This window comes from Schistocerca nitens, chromosome 2 (genome assembly GCF_023898315.1).
Source record: "Schistocerca nitens isolate TAMUIC-IGC-003100 chromosome 2, iqSchNite1.1, whole genome shotgun sequence".
In the NCBI taxonomy this organism is placed as follows: domain Eukaryota; kingdom Metazoa; phylum Arthropoda; class Insecta; order Orthoptera; family Acrididae; genus Schistocerca; species Schistocerca nitens.
In genome coordinates, this window is record NC_064615.1 from 486086262 (window position 1) to 486098344 (window position 12083).

Sequence of the window (12083 nt, forward strand, 5' to 3'; positions counted from 1 at the left end):
AAAGAAAACTGGCGTTCTACAGATCGGAGCGTGGAATGTCAGATCCCTTAATCGGGCAGGTAGGTTAGAAAATTTAAAAAGGGAAATGGATAGGTTAAAGTTAGATATAGTGGGAATTAGTGAAGTTCAGTGGCAGGAGGAACAGGACTTCTGGTCAGGTGAGTACAGGGTTATAAATACAAAATCAAATAGGGGTAATGCAGGAGTAGGTTTAATAATTAATAACAAAATAGGAATGCGGGTAAGCTACTACAAACAGCATAGTGAATGCATTATTGTGGCCAAGACACACACGAAGCCCACGCCTACTACAGTAGTACAAGTTTATATGCCAACTAGCTCTGCAGATGAAGAAATTGATGAAATGTATGATGAGATAAAAGAAATTATTCAGATAGTGAAGAGAGGCAAAAATTTAATAGTCATGGGTGACTGGAATTCGAGAGTAGGAAAAGGGAGAGAAGGAAACATAGTAGGTGAATATGGATTGGGAGTAAGAAATGAAAGAGGAAGCCGCCTGGTAGAATTTTGCGCAGAGCATAACTTAATCATAGCTAAAACTTGGTTCAAGAATCATCAAAGAAGGTTGTATACATGGAAGAACCCTGGAGATACTAAAAGGTATCAGATCGATTATATAATGGTAAGACAGAGATTTAGGAATCAGATTTTAAATTGTAAGACATTTCTAGGGGCAGATGTGGACTCTGACCACAATCTACTGGTTATGAACTGTAGATTAAAACTGAAGAAACTGCAAAAAAGTGGGAATTTAAGGAGATGGGACCTGGATAAACTGACTAAACCAGAGGTTGTACAGAGTTTCAGGGAGAGCATAAGGGAACAATTGACAGGAATGGGGGAAAGAAATACAGTAGAAGAAGAATGGGTAGCTTTGAGGGATGAAATAGTGAAGGCAGCAGAGGATCAAATAGGTAAAAAGACGAGAGCTAGTAGAAACCCTTGGGTAACAGAAGAAATATTGAATTTAATTGATGAAAGGAGAAAGTATAAAAATGCAGTAAATGAAGCAGGCAAAAAGGAATACAAACCTCTCAAAAATGAGATCGACAGGAAGTGCAAAATGGTTAAGCAGGGATGGCTAGAGGACAAATGTAAGGATGTAGAGGCTTATCTCACTAGGGGTAAGATAGATACTGCCTACAGGAAAATTAAAGAGACCTTTGGAGAAAAGAGAACCGCTTGTATGAATATTAAGAGCTCAGATGGAAACCCAGTTCTAAGCAAAGAAGGGAGAGCAGAAAGGTGGAAGGAATACCGTATTTACTCGAATCTAAGCCGCACTTTCTTTCCGGTTTTTGTAATCCCAAAAACCGCCTGCGGCTTAGAATCGAGTGCAAAGTAAGCGGAAGTTCTGAAATATGTTGGTAGGTGCCGCCACAACTAACTTCTGCCATCGAATATATGTAGCGCTACACAGGCATGCTTTGCAGACACAAAGATAAATTCTGGCGCCAAATTCTCTGCCTCAGTAAATAAATTTAAAAAATGGTGGCAGACGAGCTTTTTTCTCCGCCCCGAATTTCGACCAATGCATTTTCATACATTATCCAATGAAGTAAATACAAATTCCGTATTGTTCATCTTAGAATGTAGCAGCTTTTCAATGTACTACGAAAATCCGACTTGCAAGACTGTTTGCAATGTTTATCAATATACGTTCTGAATTTTTTCCTACCTGTGAGAAGAGATGGTTGCTAATGGGAACTTTTATGAATTGTGAATCACATGCAGTATTCTCTTCACCATAAGAATAATACCAACATAAACATTTTGCCATGTATTCTTTCGTGTTTGCTGCTATCTCATTTAAATCCTGTCTGCCTAATAAACTACGAAACTAGAGTGAGACACCAGCAAACGCGGAAGAATACACATATCATGTCATGTTTATATTCGTATTATTCTTATGCCTAATAGTGATACAGTCAGAAATGAAGCACGGCAATTGAGTAGATTTTTAAATCGAAGATGACTCTAATTTCTGTGCAGAAAGTAATGTACAAAAGAGGCGTCTGCAAAGATTTTCAACAGAGAAAAATTTTCACTAAATTCTCGTTCAGAACATCATCTATCATACGCAGTTTATTATTTGGTTCTTGTTGATCATTATCAAAGAAAGCAGCAGTGTAAATAACAACAAATAGCAGTCTCTTGCCATTGCTTCGCTAATGAGACGATTCCTCTCTTTTTTTTTTTTTAAATTGTACAGTAATACATTTTCAGCTTAGAGTGACGTAAACACCTATAACAAAGAGAATGGCACTTATTAGATCAAAGAAAAATAAGCAATCAATTCAAACCAGACAAAGCACGTGAAAAATGAATGGTACCTGTATAAAAACGGACGGAGCGCCTGACGCATAGCAATGGCTACTTGGTAAAGCTTAACTGCAAAGCTTACGACTCGAACCAAACTACTGTATCTGTATCGTCATTCATTTGACCTAAATTGTGTCTCATATCACAATGGACTAACTTTGTTTTGATTTGGAGGTGCGGCCTAATACTTTTCTCTCCCCTTGAATTTCGAGTCTCAAATTTCAGGTGCGGCTTAGATTCGGGAAAATTTTTTTTCCTTGATTTCGAGTCTAATTTTTCAGGTGCGGCTTAGATTCGAGTAAATATGGTATATAGAGGGTCTATACAAGGGCGATGTACTTGAGGACTGAAAGACCTGAGTCGAAACAAGGCCCCGGGAGTAGACAACATTCCATTGGAACTACTGACTGCCTTGGGAGAGCCAGTCCTGACAAAACTCTACCACCTGGTGAGCAAGATGTACGAGACAGGAGAAATACCCTCAGACTTCAAGAAGAATATAATAATTCCAATCCCAAAGAAAGCAGGTGTTGACAGACGTGAAAATTACCGAACTATCAGTTTAATAAGTCACAGCTGCAAAATACTAACGCGAATTCTTTACAGATGAATGGAAAAACTGATAGAAGCCGACCTTGGGGAAGATCAGTTTGGATTCCGTAGAAATGTTGGAACACGAGAGGCAATACTGACACTACGACTTATCTTAGAAGAAAGATTAAGGAAAGGCAAACCCACGTTTCTAGCATTTGTAGACTTAGAGAAAGCTTTTGACAATGTTGATTGGAATACTCTCTTTCGAATTCGGAAGGTGGCAGGGGTAAAATATAGGGAGCGAAAGGCTATTTACAATTTGTACAGAAACCAGATGGCAGTTATAAGAGTCGAGGGATATGAAAGGGAAGCAGTGGTTGGGAAGGGAGTGAGACAGGGTTGTAGCCTCTCCCCGATGGTATTCAATCTGTATATTGAGCAAGCAGTGAAGGAAACAAAAGAAAAATTCGGAGTAGTTATTAAAATCCATGGAGAAGAAATAAAAACTTTGAGGTTCGCCCATGACATTGTAATTCTGTCAGAGACAGCAAAGGACTTGGAAGAGCAGCTGAACGGAATGGACAGTGTCTTGAAAGGAGTGTATAAGATGAACATCAACAAAAGCAAAACAAGGATAATGGAATGTAGTCTAATTAAATTGGGTGATGCTGAGGGAATCAGATTAGGAAATGAAACACTTTAAGTAGTGAAGGAGTGTTGCCACTTGGGGAGCAAAATAACTGATGGTCTAAGTAGAGAGGATATAAAATGTAGACTGGCAATGGGAAGGAAAGCGTTTCCGAAGAAGAAAAGTTTGTTAACATCGAGTATAGATTTAAATGTTAGAAAGTCGTTTCTAAAGTATTTGTATGGAGAGTAGCCATGTATGGAAGTGAAACATGGACGATAAACAGTTTAGATAAAAAGAGAATAGAAGCTTTCGAAATGTGGTGCTACAGAAGAATGCTGCAGATTAGATGGGTAGATCACATAACTAATGAGGTATTGAATAGAATTGAGGAGTAGAGGAGCTTGTGGCACAACTTGACTAGAAGAAGGGATCGGTTGGAAGGACACGTTCTGAGACATCGAGGGATGACCAATTTAGTATTTGAGGGCAGCGTGGAGGGTAAAAATCGTAGAGGGAGACCAAGAGATGAATACACTAAGCAGATTCAGAAGGATGTAGGTTGCAGTAGGTACTGGGAGATGAAGGAGCTTGCACAGGATAGAGTAGCATGGAGAGCTGCATCAAACCAGTCTCAGGACTGAAGACCACAACAACATGAAATTATCACACTGATGCATTTAAACGTAATCACTTTGTCCTAAGTGTTAGCAGTAAGCATCATGAGTAGATGCCTGAGAGCACATCACTCAGTCCAAAATACCAAAAGAAAGACCTCGCATTGCATTTGACACTGCACAAATATCATAATATGAAGTATATTTGATAATGTCCGTTTGCATACTCTTAACATCAGCTGCTCAGAACAAAGTTTTACAAATTTCACAAAGACAGAACCATCTACCGATTGTCTATGAAGTCACAAGTCATTGTTTTGATTTGGCAGTCTTTGTTACAGGTGAGAACAACAATGGCTTATAAAATTATTGTTTCTGTTATTTGCAAAGTGTGCTGTAATTCAATTTTTACGTACCCAAGGATTTACAGCTGATCAAATTCATCATATGTTACACCTAGTTCATGGACCTACAGAAATGAGCAAAGGAATGGTTAGATATACTATGCCAATGCAGAATCAAACCAACAGTTGATTCAGTGGTGCCATTCTTCACTTTAAAAAAATTAGAAGGATCTCCTTTATTCAAAAAATAAAGACTATTGCTCTCATTGATGAAATTGTTTTCGATGATTGCATGGAACAAGTGTCAACAATTGCCACTAACCTGAACTTTGGAACTGAAATGCGTCACCAAAAACCAGTGGTTCGAGTAACTATCATCTGGGATATTCCCCCATGAAAATGCACATTCACCCACTGCTGTCTGTACCAAGGACACTTTTCAGCATTTCTGTCGGGAACTTTTGAACTGTTGTTGTCAACTGGTTTAATTTCTGGGTGGTGAAATTCTATACAGAAGGGTGGAGATATTACTACAATGTTCTGGAAAGCTTGTAGATGTGATTTGATTATATGGAACAGCTAGGCAGGTGTTTAGGAGACTAAAACCACCAATAACAGCTTTTTCTAATGACTACACACACACACACATTTTTATAATCTGACTTTTTTAGTATGCTCTTACAATTGACTGCAGCTGAGTAGGTAGTTCCAGCAGAAGCCCTATTGCAATGAAAATTAAATTATTAAAAAATGTATTTGCTAATATATTTGGATTACACTCTTTGCATACTAACTTACCTGCTGCAAATGCTTTCTCACTTCCAGTAATGATAACAGCACCAATATTGTCATCTTTCTCAAATGCATCAAGAGCACTTCCAACTTCATGCATCAAATCATTGCACAGGGCATTCAAAGCTTTGGGTCGGTTTAATTTTATGATGCCAACATTTTTTTTCTCTCCAGCTGTCTCAGTTAGAATGTGTGTGTATGCACCACCTGAAATGATATATGAATCGCAACATACTTATGGAAAAAACCATATACACACTTCTCATTATAAAAATAAAAACTTTGAAGTACCTAAATTCAGAATACCAACATTAGATAATACAAAAGTCTCCAATGTTAATTTTAAAGCACATTACGTAATAAAAATGCAAGACTGGGGGCAGGGCACAAAGTAATTTTTCAGTACTCTCTTCAGAGTTATGTTGTCTATCAGCTTTACTTCTCAATAGTGCTTAATAAATTGTTTTATTACACTACTAAAAAAGATCTTTAATAGCCAATACTGAAGAATTTCAGTTCACTGTGTCTTTACAGCTTGCTTCTTCACTGGTGTCATACACTGAGCAAGCCACTAATAACCAAGATGTAAAGATAACCATTTTAAAACATTCAGATTCTGCTTCAACATTCAACAAGAGAATAATTCAGCAACTGTGGACAAATTCTTCATTACAAAAGTGGACTAAAGATATGTATTGGGCCCCCTCCCCCCTCTGATACCTTGGTTGTAGTGACAGACTAATCTGTAGTAGGCTACAGCCCTTGGTCTAGGTTAGGCTGGATGGTGCTTTTTAGTTGTGAGTTGGCGAAGTCAATGAATATGAAAGAAAATCTGGTTGTGGTAACAAACTGGATGGTAAAGAACCCAATGTTTATGTCTGTGACATATTTAAAAATGCATTGGGGGTCCAATATGTGTAACTTTCAACCAAAAAGAACTGGTTTAAATTTTTCTTTAGTGTTTTCAGGGAATCTAAATTCAGTTATCACACAATGTTCCCATCCCGAGTCAAGTGTACACACTTATTTTGCACACTACTTCAGTCTTACCACACTAATAGACACTCATATCAAGTTTTGTCCACTTGCTTCTTAATCCTGGTGGTATCAAAACAAGCTCCCTAATCATCATGCACCATCCTTTTATGTTCACGTGACTAATTTAATTTATGGTTCTTTTTTTCTAAAGCAAGAAGGAAATAAGCACAGTCTATCAAGTTTAACTTTTAACTGTTACAAAACTAAGACTAATTGTATTTACAATCTGACTACGAAAATAAATGCACACACACACACACACACACACAGATTTGTTTTAGCAGGTGTTCTGACTTCAGCAACAACAAAATTTTATCTTCGCTCCTATTACCCACAAAATTATGTTTTGCACACAGCAGACCCCCCCCCTCAAAAAACAAATTTATTTGTTAGGAAACACATACAAAAGAGCCTAAATCTCAAGATGATTATAACAACAAAAATGAAATCTTGTAACCTCAAGTGAAGAACAGAGTGTTCAAAGTTCAAATAAAATTATTCTACACATGGTTTTAATGAGCACTAACTTCCGATCTGGAATTGATTGTTTCAGAGAAATCTGCATTATGTACGTCTTTCATAAATAGCATGCTCCACATAGATGGAATAGTCGTGTACAATTATTTTTGAGTTTAATACATTTGTATTACGTGGAACTACGCATACAGCACAGTAATATTAATATTGCTTTCTCCAGCATAGTTGCTATCTCTATAAAGATTTTACCTGAATCGCAAATCGATTAATATAGAAAAATCCATTCAGACTAGGTATGTATAGCACTGTTAGGGGTTAAATGGTGCAAGTTTCGTTCCACGTCATTACTTTCATACATCCCACACACGATCCGTGGGAAATTAACAGGTGTGTAAGATAGCATATTCCGAATAGGCAGCAAAATTGAAACGACAGTATTTCTGCCATAACAGCAAACAACACAACACCGACCAGTCGAATAACATTATTTAGTTGCTAAATGCCACAAGGCTTTAAGCTAAGGCAGCTGAATGGTCATGTGAAACACTACAGTACATACTTGTCGCATATTTTTTCGAAGCAACGTATGACCATCTGGAGATCCCAGACACTCGCCCAGTTAATACACGCGTAATGTTGAAAGTTAGTGCCATTTTTGATCCAGACCAGCACAAATATTTATTCGCCGAGATCGCTTCTGACCAAGTGGTACTACGGCACAGCCGGCTATTTGTTTAATGCCGCACGTCGATATGCCGCTTGCTCGAAGTCCAAGGTCATTACCAACCCACTTGTAAAGATAAATAGAAGAAAGTCCATCGCGCAGGACATTTCAATCATGTGAAATATCAAGCCATTGCAGATTAAAAACATACCAAATATATTTTCGTCTTGCCCGTTTACTGGTAATATGTGAACACTTCTGTTTACAACTACTTTACATGGCAGATGTTTACAAGGCTAATTGACCTTTGCGATATGCCTTTTAACACTTGCATTCCATCTCCTAAAAGGATATAACAAAAATACTCTTATCATTACTTCACCTGTATAAATGTTGTGGATACAGTAATGTATGGATTAACGAAAGTGAATTAACACGGCAGAATTTCGCGAGGCCATTTTCTTTCTCAGTAATTCAGTTGAGCCCTGCCACATTTGTTCTCGTCAGTCACGGATGTGATTACTGTTCACACATTCAGCTATACATATGAGAAATATTCACTAAGTGTCCAGGAGAGTATACTCTTAACACATTTTTTGAGACATCAGTGTTCTGATTGGTTCGAAGCGGCCCGCCACGAATTGCTTTCTATACTAACCTCATAATCGCAGAGTAACACTTGCAACAAAGTCCTAAATTATTTGTTGAATGTATTTCAGTTTCTGTTTTCCTCTACCGTTTTTACCTTCTACAGCACCCTCTACTACCTTGGAAGTTATTGCGTGATGTTTTAACAGATGTCCTACCATATTGTTCCTTCTTCTTGTTAGCGTTTTCCATATTTTCCTTTCCTCGCCGATTCTGCGGAGAACCTCCTCATTCCATACCTTAGCCGTCCACACATTTTTTGGCATTTTTCTGTAGTGCACCACATTTGTTCCGGTTTTCCCACAGGCCGTGTTCTAATCGAACATTTTCTGAAATTTCTTCTTCAGACTAAGCCCTATGTTTGAAACTAGTTGACTTCTCTTGGCCAGGAATGCCCATTTTGCCAGTGCTAGTATGGTTTGATGTCCTCATTGCTCCGCCTAGATCCCAGAATTCCTTAATTTCTTCCACTTCCTAATGTTAAGTTTCTCACTGTTTTCATTTCTGCCACTTCTCATTACTCTCATCTTTCTTCAATTTACACTCAATCCATATTCTGTACTCATTAAAAGTTTTTTCCACACATCAGATCCTGTAATTCTTCTTCGCTTTCACTGGCGACAGCAATGTCATCAGCGAATCTTAGAGTTGATAACCTTTCAGGCTGAAGTTTAATCCCAGCCTTGAATCTTATTTCTGTCACTACTTCTTCAACATATAGATTGAACAGCAGGGAGGAAAGACTACAGCTTTTTTTAATCCAAGCACTGCGTTCTTGGTTTTCCACTTTTATTATTCCCTCTTGGCTCTTGTAAATACTGTACATTACTCATCTTTCCCTACAGCTTACCCCCCTTTTTCACAGAATTTCAAACACATTGCACCATTTGACATTGTCAAACGCATTTTCCAGGTCGATAGATCCCACGAACACCGAACACAATACTGGTATTCTCTCTCTCTCTGTTTTTTTTTTTTTTTTTCTGTAATGTGAATGAGAAAAACAGAAATCCTGGCTAGATGCCAATTTCATAGCCAACAAGAAGTCATTTTCAAGTGAACAAGCTAGCAAAATAACAGTTGAAAATGTTATGCTGAAACTGGTAGCAGCAACGACTTTAAAGCTAGAAGCAGACAAATGACGTCCATTTAGGTGTATATTGTGGCTGATGTATTACGTGTCAAAAATGTTTCATTTGTGGTAGTATTAGGTCTGTTATCAACTTGCGTAAAAATCAGGGAGTTCTAACAATTTGTGCTAAGTTCTTGATTAATGGTAAGTCACTAGGTGTCAGGTTAAACATTATGCACTGGAATTAATTAAAATACAAATCATACTGTAGTTTGAAGGCACTTCATTTATTATTTTATATGACTGAATATAAAACTGGGTCTTGAAAACTTTGCTTCAACACCTACAGGTTATCAAAAGCCTATGATATTTGGGGTAAGGCAGGGCTCACATGTATAACTTACAAGGTACAGTAAGCTGAAGGTAACACATTACAAGGAAATGCCAAAAGCCACATAAAGCTAATAAATTACAGTGTAAAACATATCTTATGCAGAAAGAATAGTAAAAATGGGGGAACTCATAACTAGATAACCAGAGGCTGTATACGCACTGAAGTGCCAAAGAAACTGGTATAGGTAAGTGTGTTCAAATAGATATGTAAACAAGCAGGATATGGTGCTGCAGCCGGAAACCCTTATACAAGGTGACACGTGTGTGGCGCAGTGCGTAGATCAGTTGCTGCTGCTGCTGCTACAATGGCAGGTTATCAAGATGTAAGTGAATTTGAACATGGTGTTATAGTCGGCACATGAGCGATGGAACATAGCATCTCCGAGGTAAGGATGAAGTGGGGATTTTGCCATACGACCATTTCATGAGTGTACCATGAATATCAGGAATCAGGTAAGACACCAAATCTCTGCCATCACTGCAGCCAGAAAAAGATCCTGCAAAAATGGGACCAACGACGACTGAAGAGAATTGTTCTGTGTGACGGAAGTGCAGCCCTTCCACAAATTGTGATTTCAATGTAGGGCAATCAACAGGTGTCAGCATGCAGACCATTCAACGAAACATCATCAATTATGCCTAACCTGGGCCTGCCAACGCCAACATTGGACTGTTGATTGAGTCTCATTTCAAATTGTATTGAGCAGATGGAAGTGTACGGGTATGGAGACAACCTCATGAATCCATGGCCGCTGCATGTCAGCAGGGAATTGTTCAAGCTGGTGGAGGCTCTGTAATGGTGTAGGGAGTGTACAGTTGGAGTGATATGGGACCCATGATAAGTCTAGATACAACTCTGACAGGTGACATGTATGTAAGCATCGTTTCTGACCACCTGTATCTTTTCGTGTCCATTGTGCATTCCAACAGACTTGGCAATTCCAGCAAAACAATGCAACAGTCCACAGGTCCAGAATCGCTACAGAGTGGCTCCAGGAATACTCTTCTGAGTTTAAACACTTCCGCTGCCCACCAAACTACCCAGACATGAAAATGATTGAGCGTATCTGGGATGCCTAGCAACGTCCTGTTCAGAAGAGGTCTCCACTCCCTTGTGCTCTTACAGATTGATGGACAGCCCTGGAGGATCCAGTGCATCAATTCCCTCCAGCATTACTTCATACATTAGTCTAGTCCATGCTATTTCGTGTTGCAGCACTCCTGCATGCTCACAGGGACCCTCCACAATATTAGGCAGGTGTACCAGTTTTTGTGGCTCTTCAGTGTGTAATTTTTATTTACCCAAAATAATTAATATTATATTGCAAATGTAGTAAACATAACAGAGCAGAAAATAAATTTAAGTAGTTGCTCAATGTACATTTTAAGCATTTAAAGACTTGCGAGTGGATGCATAGACATTTTCACTGAAATATTCAAAAACTCTTGCATATCATCCTAAGCTAAAGTTGCCCATTAGGTGATCTAAATATAAATATATCACAAGAGTCCCGTGACAATAGGGAACTCCTTAATAAAATGAGGTGTGGCTTAAACAAGGCAATGTCTAATCCGACATGTACAACTGCAAAATACATCACATATTCACAAACCCATGTGATTTTCAGTACAAAAGTGAAGTTACAGAAACTGCTCTGCCAGACAATGGTGCAATATATACATAAATTTTTCATCACAAAAGAATATGTACAAAAAATGGGAAAACCCAAGTGTAAATAAACAAAGCCTAACAGTAGTTGGCTTAAACTGAGGAATGAAGTATGGGAGGTGCTGGAAAAGATTTTTTGCTGGATCATAAAGTAACATATTTTATAAATATCTTTTCTTATTTACTTCATATAACATTCCCAATAACAAATACTAATAGCAAAGTCAACAATAAGATAGAAAATGATTAAGAAAAGATATTTTGGTGTCTAGAAACAATCCAAAATCCTCAATGAGATGTATAAAACTAGGAATGATGGGAACTTTAAAGTGCATTACAGAAGATTTAAAAAAAAAATGCCAATGTACTGCAAGCAGCTAAATAATAAGAGACAAAACTTTACATAAGTAATGCTGACAATAAAGGCGGAGGCTTGTTGGATTATTATAAATGCAAATTATTTGCAACCTGACTTACAGGACATGGCAAAATATGGCTCATTGTCAGAAAAATAACAATGACAGAAGAGAATACTGTCATGAAGCTCTTCAGTGATCCTTCTGCCACAGGAGACACAATACTAAGAGCTATAAACAACTTTCAGATACAGTAACACAAGGGAAACATTTATTAGTCTCTGTGAAAGCACTATGGCGCTATTTTCAGTGAAGAACAAGAAACACCGCAAATAAGAAAACACCCAAAAAAACAAAATCATCTGGAATTGATAGAATATCATCTTCCTTTCATGTGTCTTTTATCTGGCCAATGCTAAGTCATAGTGGTATGAGACTTTTCCAATTTCATGGATAACTATCCATTATCGTGATAGGGTCACCAATCTCAAAGGCACTTGGAAGCACT

General features: G+C 38.0%; 1 protein-coding gene across 1 annotated transcript in view; it reads right to left on the bottom strand.

Annotated features, from left to right (window-relative positions):
- LOC126236426 (probable enoyl-CoA hydratase, mitochondrial) overlaps nt 1-7535 on the bottom strand; it is a 49491-nt gene extending 41956 nt beyond the window's left edge. Inside the window, exons 1-2 of the mRNA XM_049945730.1 lie at nt 7333-7535; nt 5265-5465 (exon numbers count right to left, since the gene is read on the bottom strand). Of these exons, the coding sequence (XP_049801687.1) occupies nt 5265-5465; nt 7333-7426 (295 nt within the window). The 5' untranslated portion in view covers nt 7427-7535. The remainder of the gene's footprint in view (nt 1-5264; nt 5466-7332) is intronic.
- Nucleotides 7536-12083: the final 4548 nt, after the last annotated feature.